This window comes from Hyaena hyaena, unplaced genomic scaffold (assembly GCF_003009895.1).
Source record: "Hyaena hyaena isolate Hyena2069 unplaced genomic scaffold, ASM300989v1 scaffold_6, whole genome shotgun sequence".
Lineage (NCBI taxonomy): Eukaryota > Metazoa > Chordata > Mammalia > Carnivora > Hyaenidae > Hyaena > Hyaena hyaena.
The window spans coordinates 4,517,340-4,538,885 of record NW_024080638.1 but is presented as its reverse complement, the minus strand read 5'-3'; the positions used below and the strand labels follow the sequence as shown (position 1 = coordinate 4,538,885).

Here is a 21,546-nt window from a genome sequence, read left to right as displayed (position 1 = left end):
CTGTGGTGGTAAGACATGGGGGCTACCGGCTCTCCCTTAGCACCTCTGGGCAGCTGTATAGCTATTTCATTGGTGGAGTTGTCTCCATGTTGCTGATGTTCATTGCTGGGTTTCAGTTGGACCTGTTGGAGGGATTCTAGGCATAAAGGAATTGATTTGCATGGGAACCAGAAGCGTTATTTTTCGTCAGCTGGAAAGAGTGTTTATGACCTTGCCTTGTTGGAAAAGGATTTGGTCTTTTAGGGTCATAGAAAAAAGGGCCCATCAGGGATGCTGCCTGGGAAGGGAGTCTAAGAGGGGTGGCGAGAAGACTCTGAGACTTAAGCTGCTCTGTCTCTCAGAAAGACGAACAGGTGTGGATGAAGATCTTTATAAAACTGAGTTTGATTATAATGGGAACTTGGGAGCTTGGCAGAAATCTGGGGGGGGGGGGGGCGGGGAGGAATCCAACAACTCTGAAAATTCACAATCTCATTAATGGATGGGGGAAGACCATTCTTTTCTGTCTCTATTTAACTATGAAAATACGGTGTGGCCCCATTGATATTTACAAGGCCATTAACAACTCCTAATTTTATACTGTTGGTTTGTAAATTTTATACATTTACGTATAAACTGTAGATGGCCAGAGGCTTCTGACTATCCATACCATTCAAATGTACCACAATGAGTGGTCCCTTCATCTCAAATGTAGTAATTAGTCCTTAAATATGTGGAACAGTCGGACTTCGATCATTGCTGCCGTTAGCTTACATTTGAAATGGCTATCCCCTTCCAAAAGATCATTATATGTTATTTAAAGGCATAGCCCAGAGAGATATCAAGCCACATAAGATGGTTTATCTAATGACAGGTATAGAAAGCTTGATCTTACAACCTAGGTCTGTTCAGAAACACTGGATTTCATGCAGTGGGGGCCCAAGGGCAGGTCACAGGACCTCTGATCACGATCCCCAAGGTCTGGGCTCATGCTACAGAACTCACCAGAAAGGTACCTTCATGGAATGGAGAAATAACTCAATCAAGGGTGTTTTCAAACTCAAGCTTCATAATGCATATCGATTTCATTATAAAAATAGCTTCCCTTAAAAAAATACACAAATGTAAAATATTCCATTTCTATAGCCACTCCTTACTCCCACCCAAAGGGTACTCATCTTAGACATAGATGAATGGGCACGCCACTCACTTATGGCTCAATCACACCAATTGAGTCCATCACTCTTGCCTTTTCAAGCTCTGCCACTTGTGCTTAAAAATATGCTCCCAGACCCAGAGAGGGGGCCCACCAGTTCACCCCCTCACTGTGGGAAGGACTGAGGAAGGTCATGTGTTCCATGTGGCCTGCCCAGGAATGTCAGAGTGTGATAATCAGACTCAGGTGAGAACACAGGAACACGCTTGGCTGATAGATGGGCATAGACAATGTCCAAGCTATGTCCACTTGATTCCCCCTGCGCCTGATCTGCAAGGTTCTGCCTCAAGGCTCCTGTAATCAAATTCACAGCTCTGAAGAGGGCTGGCTAGGGGCGGGGTAGAGAATGTTGTGTTAATACAGCTTTGGAACACAACCTGCATTTTTTTATTCTTTAAAGGACAAAAAAGAAGAACATGAACAGCAATGCTAAGGCAAACTTTCAAATGGCACATCAGAACTCTGTTTTTGTCATTTGTTTTGTTCACAAGGCAGATACATTCTGTAAACATACATACTATACAGTACATTAACCATAGGAAAATAAAAAGAAAGCCACCCTGTAATTCTTTTCTTTCTGTATTTGTTCTTTTACTCCAGAAGGACTGCCTGAAGTCTAGGGAGAATTTGATGGTTCATGAAATATCCGTTTCTTTTGATTAAAATGCAGTGACTTGCAAAAAAGAGCCCCAGTTGACTAGGAAGAGGCATTATGGGGAGAAGATGACCACTCACACCTCAACTTGTAGAAACTTAGAAAAGACTCACAAAATATAAAAAAGTCATTAATTTTCAGGAAACATTTTGGTTTCCTGCTTAGTAAAAGAGAGCATTGAAAAACTGGTTTTTTTGTTTTTTGTTTTTTTACAAAAGTTAAGGCTGTCCAGATCTTTGATGCAGAACGTTTAAGGTCCCCCAAATGACATCTTCTATTTGCAAGCAGGAGTCATGCTATGGCTCTGATGGAGTGCGGAGGAGAAGCAGAGGCCTCGTTAAGTCATATAAAAATTAAGAGGGGTAGTGGAGGCTGGTCTAAGGATCTCCAGGGAAATGGCCCTTTGACACTTTCAGGATGTAATCTTTAATCTTTTTCTACATTCAAATAATAAGGTTTTTGGTTTTTGTTAAAATGGGAATTTTGTCACGGAGTTTGCTGAAGCTATAAAAATACAGACACATAACTGCATTGTGCTCCTCACAATGAGACTGACTTCTCTTTTCCCCCAGAAAATGTAGGCAAGTTTTCCTGGTAAGACCAGAAGAAGGCTATACAATGAGTCAGCTGGCAGCAAGGATCGAAGATCTCATCTGGCTCATCTCCAGGAGCTGTTTTGTGATATACACTATCACTGTGTTTACCCGCCAGGTTGTACTATCCAATAGGACAAAGGATATCCTAGGGTTCTATCCTAATTAGTGGAATTCTATATACCTTGACACGTAGTAAATTGAGGAGCTTCTAAAAGGTTGCATATTCACAGAGTGTCAAAACTTACTTGTGGTTTGAATAACTGGATGTGCATATTGCAAAAATAGCACTTAAAACTGCTTGCCTTGGAATGGGTTTTGTTGTAAACAAATCACATTTTGGGAGATGAGACTATTCCCACCAGGAATGGGCCCTTTGGGGGATTAAACTCCACAGGGGTCCAGTGACAGAGATGACTGTCACAACAGAGAGTCCTCCGTGAGTATTTTGTCTATGTTTATCTGTGTTTTAAACTGACAGGGTTAATGCTTTTGAAAAAGTACTGGTTCAGTGGTTCGATTTTGCCTCCATCACCATATTCCCTTCCTCCTCTTTTGCTATCCATTGGTTACCAGCATTAAATGAATGGTCATTTCTTTCTTTAAAAAAAAATTTTTTTTAAATTTTTAATGTTTTATTTATTTCTGAGAGAGAGAGAGAGAGAGAGAGAGACAGTGTGAGCAGGGTAGGGTCAGAGAGAGAGAGGGAGACACAGAATCTGAAACAGGCTCCAGGCTCTGAGCTGGCTGTTAGCACAGAGCCCGACGTGGGGCTCGAACCCATGAACCATGAGATCAGGACCTGGGCCAAAGTCGGACACCTAACTGACTGAGCCACCAGGTGCCCCACAAATGGTCATTTCAAAGGTGTTCTGTGTTCCTTTGAAATGAAATTCTGCAAGAAGCAAAGAGAAATAAACTGTGTTCATGCCAGGCCTCAACATTTTGCTCCAGAGATGATACTGCATCTCTGTGTTTTCCCCTTTTATGAAAACTTTACCCAGACCAAAATAAGACATTCTACTTGTATGTAGGAAAAACACTTTTACCACCAGGAAGTAAAACGGAGTTGGTGGGAGTTTAAAGCAGACACAGGTGTACTAACAGTTCAAAAAGGAATCCAATCAAATGACCTCTAGAATTTGAGTTTCCTGAAAGGCTTTGAATATTGTTAGGCTGCTCGGAAGACTTAGGGAAACCATGCTGTGGATATATCCAGACTGGAATCCCCTAGCTTCTCATCCCTCTCCTCCCAGTATTAAATCATATCACTGGACATTGGCAAATCACTTTTAGAGGCAACTAAATGAAGGAATTAATGGAATTATGGGTAAAAGAGGAACAAAGTAAAAAAAAAAAAATCCCCTTAGGTTGTCCTATTGCCCATCAAAGAAAACAAAGTCACGGATATATAAGTCATCAAGATTTTTTAGGATATGTAAGGTTAAACTTTACCTTTTCAACCATTAAAAGATCTTGAATTCAATGCCATTGAAAATCTATAAGAAACGAAATACCTCTCCTTTCCCACTTTCTCCTCTTTCCATTTAAAGGGGGAACTGATTACAAAATTTTAGAAGAAAATCCAACTAACCATTAGCTCAAAAAGATCATAGTTCTGCAGCTTCATTACCGATTTTCTAATTAATCTTATTATGCAAGTCAGTACTTATATAATATTTTTGGAGGGTGTGATACCATACACAATGAAGTTTTTACAGAGAGAATGATAGTGAGGAAGACAAAATGTTCTCAATCACAACACTGAGGATATTTTCATTATGAAGGGTTAGTTACTTGTTATTGTAGGTGAGATCATAGGTCTCATCCCATACAAGCACTGGCTGAGCCTGAATCCTCTGTTTTTATAGGAAAATGATACAAAATATGCAAACATATGCCATATTCAAAGAACCCATTTACTATGGCCACATATCATCCTAATAAAAGTGACATGTCTTACTTTAAACCATTGAGTGATAAGCTTTAATAGTAAAAGTATAGAGAGACATCTAATTCATATAATTTGCTAATTCCTATAATAATAATGATGATGAGTGAAAGTGCAGATTATCATTGGTCTTTTAGATCTCATGTGTAGGGTTGTGGTGAGAGGGGCAGATCATTTTCTTCATCAGACACTAGCTCACTACGGAAGGACGGGGAGGTTATTTCTGGGAATTCTCTGTTCTCGAAGACGGATTCTGTTGCTCAAACAGCAAGCTCACGGTTTCTAAATTCTACCACCGTACTCACTAACTGTGCTTTTAAAAACTTCTAATAGAATAGTTTTAATCCCTAAGTGAGTAAAAAAAGATAAGCTATGGTAAACTTTTAGATTGTTTCTTTATTAAATAAATTATTAAAATAACAGATTGTCCAAACCTTCAAACTGCTTTCTTTTTCTATGTCACTAGGTTTATCTGGCAGGTCATTTTCTTTAACATTTAAATAACGTGCACACGACCACTGACTGAGAAGCATGAGGCTGAGTGGGGAGATTTCTAGGCAGCAAAACCAGATGTTATTTCTAGGTAAGACAGCAGCTTTATACCATTGCAGCTGCTTCAGTAAACCTGAGATTATTGAGAGGGAACCCCCTCAACTATTCAAAAGTAAGCCATTGATGGAATCATCTTAGAAAGCAGAATTTAGCTCCTTTACTTGTCTCTTTTTAAGCTTTTCTGTTTGCTTGTTTACATAGTGATGGTAAAGTGACTTACTCTGTGCTAATTAAAATATAACTATTTGAGAAAAATTAACTTAACAAAAGGGTCATTTTTCCCCTGTCCAATTGGAATAAATAGAATTTTAAGCCAAGAAATTTAAAATAAAAATAGAGTTAGCACTGAGAAAGCTATTTAGGACAAATTTAGATGGTTCTATTAAGAAATTCTCTCAAAACGACTTTAGCTTTTCCTCATCTACTTTTCACAGAAGTTAGCCTTGATATCGTATGACTTGTTGTATGTTTTTAAAAACTATGTTCTGTGGAACATAGATCAATTTTGTAAACAACTTGCAACAATGCTATGAACATTTGGGCAAATAACTTCAGGTTAAGATACCTCTGTTATTAAAATCCATTAAAACGTTACATCTTTATTTTATTACTGTATTATTATTTTACTAAATTGCTTCCCTTTGGTTTACTAACCCGTGCGGTTGTTTGCTTTGGGAGAATGATAAGAATTTATTTAAAGAATTGTTCATTGTGTTCTAGATAAAAACAAAACAAAACAAAGAAACTTGTCTTTGATGTTCTGAAATCCCCAGAAGTTTAAGAAACATGCCTTAAATAAGTAAATCAGCTACGTGCCACTCAATCGGTACTTGCGGAATGAATTTAAGTGCTTAACGTGGAGAAGACAGGTCTTTCTTAAACATTTACATTCCAAGTTTATTTTGAGGGCTGGCTAGACCTACATGGTGACGTCATGGGAAACATTCTCTTTCTCATGGGGACAGAAAGAAAAGAGTCCACAAGTAAGGCTCTGTTATCAAGCGGGTGGGTGAGATGAACAGGTAAATTCAGTCCCAGCACCGTCCATCCACAATGAAGTGGAAGCATGACAATGACCACCGTAGGTCAGAAAGACTGGTTTAGAAATAGGGTCACTGCAGAGACACTCCTCAAAATGATCCCTTCGTCGAAAATACATTAACATGATCAGAAAATACCCGTGAAAAAGAAAACAATATAAAAATCGACTTTTTTTTTGAGACAATAGAAGCAAGGCTCATGGATATATACCTAAGTTTAGAGATCACTACTAATGCTCAAAACGATGTCTGTTTCATGTCCTTAGAAAATTAAAAATGGTGCTTCGTATATAAAGGGTCCATCAGGTAAGCCGCAGAAAGAGGCAGCTGCCGATGGGCAGGTTACAGAATCAGTCCCTACATTTCAGCCGTGACAAAGCATGGGGTTCTTTTCTTTTCCATCGACTTCATTTCAGGTTTAACAGAAGGAAAGCCATAGATGCACAATACTGTAATCTGGAAGCTTATGTAAGGCAGCAAAAAGCATCACCCTAGATTGAACAGACTAAGTAAGGTCCACTTTTGGCCACACTAGCAACCAGCTAGAGCCAACAGCATTTTGCCACACAAGATATAAAAGCAAAGATCCACAGCAAGGGAGGCGAGGGAGAAGTCAGCGATGTGGTGACGTGTGACTACATTATAGGAACACACTACAAAATAAAACCCCCAGTACCACTGGGTTCAATTCCAGTCAAGTGAATTAAGGCTACTAGATAACTGGCTGATGTGAAGAGTCCATTCCAATCGAGCAGTAAGAAATTGATTCACTCTCGAAGACACAAGGAAAGGTTTAGAGGAAAGGCAAGTCCTTGGAAAGAATGAAGCACACACATGCACGTTGTCTCCCAGGTGAGGAAACTGGAGAAAAATGAGAGGGGGGAAAAATAAGAGAGATCAAAGCAATCCAACTGCAAGGCAAGGCAGGTGTTTGCTTCCAGTTCACAGTATTGCAGTTAGTGGTACAGTGAGGTCTACGGAAGTGGTGGAGAGCACAGAGGCTGCCCAGAAGAAAAGGGAAGAAACGAGTGGTCACATGACAACACAGCATTGACAGCGCTTTTTCTTTTGGGTACCTGGGGCTGGCTCCGTGGCCAGGCTCTCTTCCTTCCCTTCTGGGGATGAGGGCTCTGTGGTGTCTGAGACTGGCCTCCCGGACACAAGCTCTGCTGCATTCCCATCGATAGTGGACACGTCCGTCACGGTCTTCTCCCTCAATGACTTCTCATCGTCTTCGTCAATGAGGACCAACTCAGCCTTGATGGTTTCATCATAGCCTAGCACCTTCTTAGTCTCCTCTTCGTCCTCAATATTTTGGTAGCCCATGAAAATCATGGTGACTGGCTGATCCAAGTTTGCCTCCGGCCCTTCCGTGCTGGGAGCTGGGGCCTGCTGCCCTGGGGTCCCGGAAGAATGATCTTTCCTAGACTTATGTACCATTTCTAACTTGGCTTCTTTGCAGAGCATGTGTTCCTTAGGGTGGCTGAGGCTCCCGTCCGCCATCACAGTTCTTTCTGACACGTGCCCTCCTCTGAAGCTTGATTGTCCCGCCTTCTGAATAAGCTCTTCTACATCCTTTGAGCTTAATTTGTGCACTCCATTTTCTACTACAGTGCCTCCTGAATGCACCTCATACACTACTTTGGTACCGTCATCATAGACTTTGACTCCTCTCTGATGGACCCCCTCTGGGCCAATGGTGGATGTAGAGAGAATCTTGGTCTCTCCTGTTTGTTTGTCTTTCTCCACATTAATTTCCATGGCGTACACAGCTTGAATGAAAACAAGAGAAAGGAAGTGCATGTTACAACAAAAAAAGCCAGTGAATGGTTAATTGCCAAACAGACAAAAAAAAAAGGTTTTGTGCCCTTTCTAGTCTAACTGCCAAGCATCTTGAGTGTTAGAGTTGAGTGCACATTGTGGACAGAGGTGGTTATGTATGTATTTTAACACAGCAGCTTAAGGCCCTGGGAAGCCAGATGTACAGAGTTACCATGTCTCAGTGGCACTTCTAAGAAGATCTGCTAAAATAAGGCCACAAGCGACTGTTTGGATCCAATGTATTGAACTGCAGGGAGGCTGGTAACATGCAAGTTTACGTTGATTGGGAGCTTACACTAGTCTTACAGACAATTTTAAAGGCCCTAGTTAAGAAGTACCATAATTCCAAAACCTCACATCTTTTGTTAACTCTCTCACCAAGCGTTCTACTATTTTTTCCTGCATTTCCTCTTACTGCTAATGGAGAATATGCAAAGGATTTTGCAGGTGGGACCTGGCTATCTTCCACTGTACTGTAAAATAGGGTACTTGTAGGAAGTGAAGTTACAAAAGCAGTCAGATTACATGCTCTGAGAGTACTTCAATCGCTTAGTTAGTTTTCTGAAACAAGAACCAGAAAAAGAACAAGACAGGGGTAGTATCATCCTGTGACACTGGAATTTGACATGACACTGATCACAGAAGGCCCTTTCTTCTGCCGTGTACGCAGCGCCAGGTCCTCGTGATCCTGCCCCATACTCCATCCATCGACTTCTTTCTCTTCTGCCCCTACTCAATGTGACACATGACTTCTGCTTCCCTAGACTATGGGAAGGGCTTCCTACCCACTCTTTCCATCCAGACCAGCCCTCTCCAGCTCATCCAAACTCCTGCCACCAATCTGGGCCTCTAAGGACCTGCTCTTCCCTGTTCTCATCTTGTGTGACACTCCGTATTTTCAAATCTGTTACCTGGGAGGCTCCCTAAGAGGCACACGTTCTGGATGCTAGGAAACCGAGCATTGGTCCCATAAAGCCAACTGTCCCCAGGCACCATTTCCCCAGATGACCCATAGATACTTCAACCTCCACAGCTTTGAAACTGAATCCACCTTCTCTGAACACTCCTCAGTCTTGGTTTTACATAATACCAGCACTGTACAGTCTCTCAAGCGGGAAGCATCAGAATCACTCCTGATTCATCCTTTTCTTCCTAATTTCTTCCACAGCCAAACAACCGCTGTAAGCAATTTACTCAGTTTCACACTCCTCCCCGTGTACCTTCTCACCATTGCCTCTGCTGCCACTGCCTCAGGTCAGGCCCCCCTTCTGTTCTCTGCATGACAGCTTTGCCTAAGTTCACCTGTCACTCCTCACAGCAGGGGCAGGGGTAACCCAAGGTTTGTTTCTGTGTGTCCAGAGGAGCAAAGAATGGTTTTTATATTTAAAAAATTATTAAAGGAAGAGGAAGGAAGGAAGGAAGGAAGGAAGGAAGGAAGGAAGGAAGGAAGGAAGGAAGGAAGGAAGGAAAGGAAAGAAAGAGAATTTAAGAAAGAGAAAAAGAAAAAAAAGAAAGAAGAATATGTGATAGGGACCATATGTGCTCCACAACGTCTGAAATATTTACAATCAGGCCATTTGTAGAAAAAGTCTGCGCACCAGGCTAGCCTATACTCCATCCTGCCTACGGCACCTTCTCCACAAACCCTGTGTTGGTTCCTTGGGTCTCTGTAGGGTACATGCCAAACCCCTTAGCTTGGCATATAATTCCCTTCGGAATTTGTCTGCAACTTCCTTTCAAGGCTTGCCTCACAGCCCCTCTCATTCCACGTCCACCCCGGCCATAGCAAATTTCTCACTATTCCCAGAACTTAACACCCTTCCCTGCCTGCTGTCTCCCTGCCCCGCCTGCCTCTCCCATGTGGCATCTCTGCTTATGAGTCCCTACCTCTCTCCGAATAACTACAAGCTCCTCAACTATGTTAAGAAGATCCAGATAATAGTTCACCTGCATGTTTGATGGCTCCTTTTTCCTCTAGCACAATCCATTAACACCATCCCACACCTCAACTCTTTCTGCTTTTGTTAAGATTTCCTTCTTTTGAAATGTCCTTCTTTTAAGTTTCTATACATCCAAATATGACCCATCCATCCATCAATGCCCAGTCAGCTGTCCCCTCTTCCAGAGGTTTCTTTGACTCTTCCATCTCTAAGGTGTCCCTCTCTCTCTTTTTAACTTATTTTTTTCAAGTAATCTCTACCCCCAAAACGGGGGGCAAACTCACAACCCCCAGATCAAGAGTCCCACACTCCTGCAACTCAGTCAGCCACTGCCCCTTCTCGCTCTTCTTGAGATTGTCTGAACATTTCTAAACCTCTCTGAAGGCGCTTCACACTTTCCACTCAGTAGTATAAGTATTTGTGGGAATGTTTTATTAGCTCCACAGATTTTTAAGATCCCTAAAGGCTAGTGTTTTGCCTGACATCTTTCTATGACTCCCCCCTCCCCAAAAGCACCTACCTTGTAGCCTTTTGTACAGAAGGTACCCGATATACACACCTGTGAAACAAACACTACTAATTGAAAAGTCTACCTTAGTTGCCTTCATCTAGTCACAAATACTTTGTATAACACGACACCCATGAAAAGGTACACACAGTAATTAATGTTTGAACTGGTTCAGAAAACAGCAATGATACTGTTCCATCTGCTTGGGTAATAAGATACAGTCTGTTCACAGTTCACACTTAACTAAAAAGATTGTGAAGCCAGATCCGATGCTTGGTTTTCATCATGTCCATTTTGAAAGTTTCACTTATTCAGCACAAAGATCTTGAGTTTCCTTCAGGGACACAGTGAGAGGCCAACCGATCTTTGTCATTTCAGAAGCACATGGGCTCACACAATGATGGTGATGTCAAGAGAAATATTTGTCTCAGTTATTTCCTGATTTTCCACAAAACGTGTCACCAGAGAAACAGAATAGGCACTTAAAATTCTGCATGGACTCCAAAACCTGTTCTTTCAATATTACACTTATATTAAAAAAGCACCGTTTGGGGTTAAATCGTTATATCCTATTATTATTAAAACACTCACGGGACATACTTGTAAATAAGGATGATACTAATGACTGCCAATTATAGGTACAATCCATCCAGTAATATGTGAACAAAATGACACCTTGATCTGCAATCACTACAGAATATGGAACAAAACATTCTTACATCCATATATGATCGGACACAAAGTATTAACACGGGAATCTTTAGAGATGTCTTCTTCTTTTGCCCACCAATGAGAATGCTGTCACTGTTGGTCCAATCTTCCTCTCTCCATCATCTTAACCCCCAACCCTCATTTTGTCTTTTCCCGTTCCTGGAGTCAGAGACTGGACAGAAAGGGGGATTGAGGAGAAGTTCTGTGTTGAACAGCTAAGTAGACACACACACACACAATAGAGTTGAGAAGGAAGGAATTCAGAAGGAGAGCGCATAAAAGCTGTGTGGGATATGGATAGAGAGGGAACACTTTTGTGGTGATGGAGGGGATATGTGGAGGGATGAAAAAGAAATGTGAGAAGTGCTTCTGGTGGGGATATGAGCTGGATTCCTTTTAATATCCTTTGGTAAAAACAGGTAAAGAACACAGTTCCTTTTTAGTGTTTGATTTTCTTCTTGTTCTTGTGTGTGATTTTAAACTGTATTTTGCAAAATGTGCCATGGCTCTGGGACTGAGCCACACGTGGCCTGGTTTCATTAGGGTTACACATTTATATCTGTATTTTCATGTCGTACACTGTTCTTTCAATATCTCTAGACTATGGGGGTGGAACACCTGAAGACATTTTGCTCATAAAATAAACTAAATATGTTTTGCCATAATATACAATATCCATCCATATTTTCTTCCCTCAGATAAAACAAGGCTTCAAAAGAAACAGATTTGTAGCTGGTTTTGTCAGGGGCTGGCCTCACATGCCTTGTCTCCATCTCCCTCCTTTTAGGAAGGGTGAACACTTTGAGAAGCTCTTGCTTACCACCAAAGCTTTGAATTCATGGATACACATATGAGCACATTATCAGACATTCAGAAAACCACACAGGAGGCGTGAACGTTTATCTTAAATGTGTTGTTGAGGAGCAAGCCTCATTATTCGGCTCTAGTTCTCAGCCAATATTTCAAATGTGACCCAGGGCGGTAGGAAAATGAGACTTACATTTTAAATTTGACGTTTTATTTTTGATGCATGCACACAATTTAAACAACTCTCCTGTTTGCTACTGACACGTCGTGTTTACCAGAGACTTCTCGATTACATCATGTTCTCATGTCTAACCACAAAAAATATCCACGACTCTTCCCTCCTCCTCCCTCAAGCTTCCCTGTGGCATGGGGACACAGATTGGTGCAAGTCACGTACAGGTAGTGACGAGGGCTTAGTCAGCTCATTGAAAAAAACAAACAAGGAAGGGGTGCTGCTGAGGTGAGGGGGCCTTGTGGGGAGCCCCTGAAAGAGATTTTGAGAGAAAATCTCTTTCTCTCAAGAGAAAGACATGGACATACAAGAAAATATGTGGAGAAAAGCTCTCTGAAATTTCCTGGAGGAGGGTTCTGGAGACAGAGAAAACAGAAAGGAGACAGTCTGATGATAGTACCAGGGACAAGCGGACTGAAATCTGGAAGTATGTTTTTACACAATGATAGATTTAATTACAGGTTTCCCAACATGACATACTGATGACAATAAGGTTGGAGAGTTTAAAGCATTTTTTGCGATTCTTTCCAAGAACCTAGACAGGGGAGTGAACAGATATTCATCTTGTCAGTGAAGAATGGGAACCAAAGTGGAGACTTTCCACAAAGGGACACAAGTGAATGATGGAATGGCACTTTGATGTTGGGCCTCTGCATTTGATTTATTAGGTCTTTGCTCCCCAGGGGCCCTCTGGTCAATAAGGAGAATCTTGAAGAGGCAGAGGCAGTCTAACGGGGGTTGATAATCCTAGGCTCCAGGTGCTGAAAACAGCCAGGTGTGGACTAGAAAGGAGGCCCCTGGGGAAGATACTTGCCTAAAAACCAGGGTGAGAGTGGGCTGTGAAGCTATTCTGGTCGGGGAGGCTATGGAGCCCAGAGACATGGGTCTGGGAAGCAGAGAATGCTGGATTCTGGTTCAAACTTATTCCCATGGCTCTATGTACTCTTTTGTTCCCAGTTACCTTCACTTTTGGTGAAGAGAAGGCAGCTCTAAGGGCTATAGGGAGCCTAGGGAAAAGGATACAAAAGCACCTAACACAAGTGAGGTGTGGGGCGACCAACTACAGGATTCCATTTTGGAAACAAGCCAAGAGCATACCAAACAAGACAGTGCATTCTGTGAGGACGGAAACCTTAATCATGTCAAATCCCTTAAATCGGGCTTCTCCCAGCTCACTTGTTTTGACCCACTGTGATCAGTGGGAGGAGGTACAAGCCCAAAGGTCCACGTATAAATATAAAATGACACAGCCCATTGCCATTAGTCCGTAAGATGGGCGGTGTCAGGGAAAGGGAGGAAGACACTGGTTCTGAATTCCTATTGAGATGACACCCTATATTTGGACCTCATTTTTCCCATTTGTACAATAAAGGATATCCAGCTTTGATATCCTGTGTTGCTGTAAACAGCCTGTGTGGCTTGTGATCCAATGATGTATAAAGTACGTTAGGAGGGCAACAGACAGCCAGGACATGACTGTTACCCAGAAGTGAACATCCAGTAGCACACATCACACTGGGAATGTAGAAGAGAAACAATGCATATTCTTGGCTTACTGAGTGAATGCATATACATGCAATCTTTTCCTGCTTTCCTATGAGTATACATATATATAAATATACACTCACGCCTTCTCTTGAGGATGGAAATACAAAACTGGCTATCGTGATGGCAAAATAACAATGAAAATGAGGAAATTAATTCAGAGTGGATTTTCCCTCTCATCCCAACACTTAGGCAATCTCTAACTTCAAAAACCAGTAATCAAAAATTTCTTGGAATAATTGTGTTCTCAGGACACCTTAGTATTAACAAAACGAAGTCAGCAAAGTTGTGATGTCACGGATAACAAGAGCAAGAGCCAGTTTCCTATATCTGAGTTTGCTTCTACCTTCTTGGTCAAGAAGGAGAGTTTTTAGTCTGAAAAGTGCCAGAAACAATATTGCTAAGAGGGAAATGAAGCCCAGATGAGTGGAGAAGATTGGGAAAAAATAAACAAATAAAGCACCCAGGGATATAAAGGCTTTCAGTGCTTCAGACCCAGCGATGAGTTCTCTTATCGATAAATTTATACTGGGTGGGGGGAGGGGTGCAGCGTGTCTGGGTGGCTCAGTCAGTTATACATCCAACTCTTGGTTTTGGCTCAGGTCATGATCTCATGGTTAGTGAATTCAAGTCCCACCCTAGGCTCCATGCTGACAGTGCAGAGCCTGCTTGGGTTTCTCTCTCTCCCCCCTCTCTCTGCCTCTGCCTACCCCCCACCCGTTTGCTCCTTCTGTCTCTTTCTAAAAAACAAACTTAAAGAAAAAAAGAATTCTATACACTGGGAAAGGTGCTGGAGGCAGACATCTGAGGTTCTGATTTTAAAAAACAAGAAGGAAGGAATTATATAAACTATGTGGCAGTAGTTTGAGACCATGGCTGTCTAAACTCTGAAGTTCATTTTCAAAGAGCAGAGACCACCAAGAACCAGGAAGGATTCATCAGGCAGAAGATATACAGATTAATCTTGTTTTCTTTTTGTTCCAGTTCTTTAGACAATTTAGGCAAAGCCAGAGGCACAGCACATCTGGATCATCATAAAGCCCCTTATATTCCTGTGATTGAGACACAAATATGTGCCTTGGGTGTTAAGACAATTGCCAGAACTTGTTACTCATTAAATGCCCATGCCCCATACATGCCTACTTAGGGTTCTCAAGGGCCAGGAGACCCCGATGGTATGTCATAGGCCTCTGACTTTGGTTCCAACTGTGCAATGTTTTCATTAATGCAATGATGAAAAATAATGGAAGCTTGCTTTTCATATCTAGAGGATACCAAATAGAGACGAAAAGAGAGGTTGTGAGGCGCTACAATCAATAGCTATGAAGACCCCAACAACAGAGAAGAGAGTTTTCTATTTTCAAAACTGTTAAACCCTTTATTCAGATGGAAATCTGATGCAGAAATACAATATAAACCCAAGGACAGAGGAGCTGCTGTGTCTGAAGTGGGAGAGAACACTTGAGCCCTGACTCTCAAATCCCCTTACACCGTTCCCTCCTCTACTTCCCAAGGAGGCTCCTCGGTGACCTCCATGGGGCTCCTGACACTTACAAGGGACAATCTAACGTGAAGAAATTTAACAGTCACATCAAACCTACAAAGGGCATAAAGGTGCATAGCTCATCCTTACTTTTGCCTTTGAGATGATGAAATAAAGAATTTTGTAGGTTCTCTGAGCAGGTGAAGCAGTATGTGCACAATAAGGGGAAGCAGGCTACACGTTTCAATGACAATGATTCTGGGACTATGACTACACGGGGTAAAGGGACTGAGGATGAAGAGTGGCACATGTCAAATGACTCTGAGGCTTTACTTTAGAACCTGAGCCTGAAAGGCCATGGCACCAGCGAAGTGAGTCACATGGTCTGTGGCTTCATGCTCTGGGCTGGGGGGAGATCAGCCCACCCCAGAGTGCGTGGAGCAGCTCTGAGCACTGCATCTCAGGAAGACTAGAGACAAAGTGAGGGATGTTCAGAGGGGAGGGACAAGGATGGTAGAGGGTGTCAAGGGAATGTAGAGTGGGGATCTGGGAAAGACCAGGAATGATAGTCATTTTCAAATAGTTAAAGGGAAATCAACTTAGGTTTGTTCTGAGTGGCTCTAGGAGGCAGGAGAAGAACCGATGGGTGGGAGATGGAGGCAGACAAATGATAGTTCCAGCAGAGAGGGAGGGCTTCCCAACGGTCAGAACCAACTACAATGGGCTGCCTGGAGGGACACTAAGCTCCAATCACAGAGGTGTGTGGCTGTGGTCTGAGGATCTCTCTGCAGGGCTGCTATGCCCTAGCTTCCATGTTGGATTGAAAAAGATGTCTCCTAATTCTAAAGGCAATGATGCTAAATAAATCCCCATTTATACAGAATCCTGAACTTCCCAAACTCCAAACAACCAGAATATTGAGTAATGACAAGTGACAAATATTAAAATGGCCCTGAGATTATACAAAATTTCCAAAAGGATGTTCATAAAGCAAGATGGATCAACTCTAGGAGCAAGAATTCTAGTGGCGAGTGCCATTATTTGGTGTGCTATTCATGCTCTGTATAGTCACTATTGGCCATAACTGATCATGAATCTGGACACTCCATTCCAAAAACAGTCTAGACAAACAAGTTAACCACATCAAATGCGATTCCATCCACAATTCTGCTTGTATGTATTTCCAGTTAGATACATCTATGCAAATTCATTCCTTAGTAATAAACAAAAGTACACATAAACTTGTTTTTGAAGATTCTCATCCCATAATACCTTTTTTTTTGAAAATGCATTTGCCATTGGATTGTTACGTTTCTACAGCATCTTCAACCATGAAGGACACTAGGTTGTGACACTGTACATATACCCACAGACCCAGCACTACAATCACATTAACATTTTACTCTTGCACATTACACTGACTATTAATGCTACTCCAACCCTTCTTTATCCCTCTTAAAAATTAGTCCTCACACGCCACCCCTACCCTCTCCCTGAGCTGATCCATTAGTTGGATCAAATCACCTGTCCTGTGAGGTCCAGGAACATGTTGTGGAAAGAGGCTAGGAAGCTGTTTACCCACACTTATTGGGAACTACCAACACCCAAGGCTCTAATAACAAGCAGAATGTATGTGACTGTTGAACAGTTTCTACCTTAGCTGATCTCAGAAGTGCTCCTTGGAGCATCTGAGAGCCTGTGGCTTAAATCACTGCCAGTGATTCCTTTACAGCATACCTGCAGGCTGCAAGTTCCGATTTATCAGTCCAGGGACATGTGGACCTGGCCAGGCTTTGACCAGACGCCATTTAAGGTCCTACCCAAGTCTAGAACTCTGTAAGTCAGTACATAAAAGTGATACGCTAAGAGGTTTATGGAGACACCCCATAGATATTTAGTCAGTGCACATGACAACTGTGTCAACACTTACTTGCCCTTCTGTTTTACTTTTCCATTAAAATAAGGAGAGACTATTTGCTTCACAAAATATCCAGGTTGGCCCCACAGAAAAGATTTTCTCTGGCTTAGAAGTCCGTGATTATTTTGTTTCATGGAAAGTGTCATTATATGGTTAATTTTAGACATTAATTCACCTAGATTATGTAAAGCATAATCTCATGTCCATATCTGAATCCACCTACATTGTCACTGACTGTAGAACTTTGGCAATTCATTTTTCCATTTAGCCCCCTGGCCCTCAGTACATTTCTGTGTAGAGTGAAAAGGTTCAAATAGATTTATTTCCATCAGTTCTGATTTCTGAGGCACATTCACATTGGATAAGGCAAAGCATAGCTCTCTATATACTTTATACTCATAAATGTATTATTTTTTTTTTAAATTCACCGTTGTGAAAAGCATCAGTAGGAAACATATGTTCTTTAAGTTGCTACTTTTCCCCTGAGTATACCACAGTAGCTAAGAAATCATTCCAGAAATGGGGGCACTTGAAAGTTTATGTTTATAATATGCAAGCAGCTAGATTCCCAAAGGACTTGCCAACATCCTCATACACTTTGAAGATAATTTCCACCCATATTCCATCATAGTTCATTTGATCTTGTACGTGTCTGATATGAAAAATAAAACCCCCTCCAGGCAGAGTCCAGCTCAACTTTGAGAATAAGGAGAGATACAAAGACCACGAAAAATAGACCTCACTAAAGTCAGAGGGGAAATGCCCTACACTTTCCTCAGTATTCCCTCCTATTCAGTCCTTAATTACATATTAGGGCCTACTGCCTATACTTTGTGGTCACTGTAAACTCTATGTCTGAGGCTGGGCTGAGGACAGGGTCCCCTCTGGGAGGATATTTGGACATCCCTTATGATTAAAACTCAGAGAAATGCAAGCCCCAGGGCCAGTCCTGGCATCAAAACCAAATAGCTCCCCAGGACTTACCAGATGCTCTGCTAGTCCCGTCCTGCCCAGGTGATGGTTCTGCTGTTCGTGAACAGAGGATTGGCAGGTCGGGGAGCTGGGAGGAAATGTAATTTACTGCATCTGGTAGCAGAGAGCAGGGAATACAATTAGGCACAGTGTCGGGAGGCCCAGTGGGTTCACCGCCGAAACAGCAGCTCGTCTGCCCTACATAATGGACCGCGGAGGCGGCCACTGAACGAGAGGATCAGGGTAAACAAAGACAAGCATTTGCCCAGTGATTGGTATTCAGCAGAGTAGCTGAGGTAGGAGGGATCCTGGCCAGAGAGCTCAAGCCCCAGGACTGCTCTATGTATTAAAAGATTCATCAGAAAGCTCTAGATCCTAAGAGTACAATGAATTCAGGAGGGAAAAGGGGGTTGGCTAGTGAGAGCCATTATCAACTTGGTAGAATTGACCAAACATGGGACATCAAACTAGAAATATGTCTTAAACAGTACTGGAAAATAGACTTAGGGCTCATTCCCTAAACTGCAAATGTAGTTTCTGGTGCCTGATTCATTCAGAAGACCTGTTTTATAGACATTAAAAAAAAAAAATCCAAAACTCTAGAATTTATCCTACAGTTTCAATACTTCAGGTTATGGTTTCAGCCAGGAAACTCTGAGATTCCAAATAACAACAGCCAGTGAATTCACCATTAGCCCAGTTGTAGGAAACATGGCCAAGAAAAGCAGGGAGGCCAGATCCACTTGGGGGAACAACTTGATAAGCCCATTTTGGGAGGTGAGACCCAGAGGAGTATGAACCTCAGCAAGCATGTCAAGGAGGAGAGCAGGAAACCACTGGAGGTGAGACAAAGGAGAAGAATTTGTGTATCTCCTAGAGAGAAGTGGGAAAGGGAAGGCAGGAACATTCTAGATAACTGGGCTCTATGTGATATGATTCCTTCCTTGTGTCAGGACCAAGTCCCAGAATCCTGGAATACCAATCACTCCTCAGAGATCCCCCTAGCTGCTTACTGCCATCTCTACTGAATCTCTCCCCAATCACCCCAGATTCAGCATGTCCCATACAGAACTCCCACCTGTGTTCATTTGCTGCCTTTCCTGTACTCTGTATCTCAGCTGAAAGGTGCCACAATTCACGCAGGATCCTGGGCATTGCCCTGAACACCCCCTCTCGGTGCCCAGGAGCCCCTAGCCTCTACCTCCTTCACATCTCTTACATCAGTCTCATCCTCTGTATCCCCACTGATATCGCCTTTGTTCTGTCAGATTTCATTTTTCCTTTTTACATTTCATGCTGGAGAGGACCACGGGCAGACACTAGATTAGGATGAGGATTAGGATTAGTTCAATTCTGCATCAACTAGACCATTTGCTGACTCGCGTGTGAGTATTGACAATCCAGAATGTGCTGATATTAGAACGTTGTATTTTGAGGAACACACTCTGTGGGTAGGGGAGGGGTGGAGTTTCACTAAGGGAATGGATTTTTCCATAGCCACCATTTGGGGAGAAGGAATAGGACATCAGGAGTAGGCGGGCAGGCCGTTTAAGTGACCATCTCTCTAAGGCCTTATGTGTGCTGGAGAGTAGGTCCTGGGTTGGACAGTCATTGTTGAGGGCCTTTGCTGCAAGGAAGAAACCTAAAGGTACCTAGGCCTTTGAGATGACGGAGGGGATTGGGAGGCAGCCATGAGGCAGCCTGTGGGCACCCCCTGAAGACAGGCCTGGTTTGAGTCAAAGGTTCTGAATGTGGCCACATGTCTGAGGTTGCATATTGGGTCTCTATTACTCCTGAACTTAGGTTACTCTCATTGTGGGGAGCTGTGGGAAGAGTCTGGGCCCCAAACCAGCACAAGGCACGAACAGAAGAGAGCAGAGGCTTGAGATACGCTGATCCTGGGTGTGTAGGGGTAGACTGCTAACAGCAGCCCAGGGAAGACTGGAGCAGCAGTGTGTGGCTAGAGGGGCAGTTCAGGGGACGAGGGATGACCAGAGAAGATCTGCAAGGCTTGTGAGTTTTCCCTGAGGATTTCCAGAAATCTGTGGATTGAGATCTCAGTAAATCTGACTTTCTGCAGTCAAATGAGATGAAGAGTCAAGCCATTAAGAGCAGGTGAAGACCCACAGACTGGTCACATGTGTGTCTATACATTCTATGCTAAATATAGAGTTTCTGGGGCATCTCTGAAACTGAGAAAGTTTTAGCAGCCAGAAACTAAAGGCGCTTGCAGGCAGGGCGCGCCTGTATCAGAAAGAGCACGGGATTCCGGGGCTTATGTCTCAGCCTCCACAGGAGGGAGTTCCTAGCCTCGAAGTGAGTTGGGGCTGGAGTCACCTTTGCCCACTGTTCCCTGGCTACAAGCTTGAGGCCTACAGCTCTTGGAGAGCTGGGGTTACACGCTCCTGCCGAGATGAGGGGGTGGTGAGGGGTGGGGCATGAAAAGAAGAACACAGCAGCCCCCTCAATATATCATTAAGTCGTTAACCCAAAGCCATGTATCTGAGACGTGGCTGATAGACCAGCACAAAGAAGAATTAACAGGATCTCCCAAGCCTCCACGGGACGAACTTCTTCACATGGCCTCAGTCTGTAAACTGCCCTTTTCCTGTCAAGGTCAACATGGTCTATCGTCCAAGAAGGTAAAGAATGGCCATTACCACTGCAGAAATGTAAGATGAGTGCTTCTTATTAGTTCCAGCACTGCTGAAATATTACTATAGCTATAAAGAATATGAAATAGCCAAAGCTAGAGAAAACTGATGAACACTCTCCTGAAAACACGATTTATAGTCACCTAAGGACACACTGGGATTTCCCAGCAATTGGCATGAAGGTGTTGATACAGGGATGGCTTCCGGCCACCACAGACTCAGACAGGATGAAAACCTAAGAAGATCAGTATCATACAGCAAGGGTGGAGATAGGCACAGGACACACATTTTACCCTGCCGATTCTGGCTCAGTGTCTTAGTGTGTGAAGAATAGTTAGCACAGGATACATACTATATGCAAATTATAGTTACACAAGACACTATGCCTATTTAAGGCAGTAACAACAAACATATCCAACTGATGAAGACTCTGCTATATACCAAGTGTGTGTACGAGGTGGGGAGGAAGTCAGGTGGGGGTCAGAATGTATATGGCCTGGGGATTCTACTCAAGATTGGAATACATGGCTCGTGATTGCCAGGACCACTATGCAATCTGAAGCCATTGGTGATCCAGTAGTGCTGTCCCTTTATTTCCTCTGACACACATAGGGTGACATGCCCAGGTGACCTGAGGTGGGGTCATTACACATGCACACACATCCATCTCCTAAGCATCTTGTTAAACTAAGAATGCTTCTGTTCATTATCTGCAGCCTCTTGTACAGTTATATAATTCTAGTTGGCCTTGGATTCCATAATCAGCCTTTCAGAAGTAGGGTATCTTTCTTAAGGCATTATTATTTTTAATAATTTTGTGTTACTTCTTAGTAACAACAGGTGGTTGAGTCTAAGAGTGGTCTTGGCAACTTTGAAATCAACGGGCCTTTGAAACCAAAGAATGAAAAAATAATCAGACACTCCAGAGTCCCTCAGCTGGACGTGATTCGGTTTTTACTCTCAGTCCAC

The 21,546-nt window shown here is 42.7% G+C and overlaps 1 protein-coding gene across 2 annotated transcripts in view; it reads right to left on the bottom strand.

The window, feature by feature from the left end:
• Positions 1-7,018: 7,018 nt before the first annotated feature.
• LOC120236933 (paralemmin-2) overlaps positions 7,019-21,546 on the bottom strand; it is a 137,242-nt gene continuing 122,714 nt past the window's right edge. The window contains exons 6-7 of one of the 2 annotated variants that reach the window (XM_039240023.1): positions 17,936-18,037; positions 7,019-7,758 (exon numbers count right to left, since the gene is read on the bottom strand). In XM_039240023.1, coding sequence (XP_039095954.1) covers positions 7,019-7,758; positions 17,936-18,037 — 842 coding nt within the window. The remainder of the gene's footprint in view (positions 7,759-17,935; positions 18,038-21,546) is intronic. The other variant, XM_039240033.1, reaches the window with a different exon arrangement.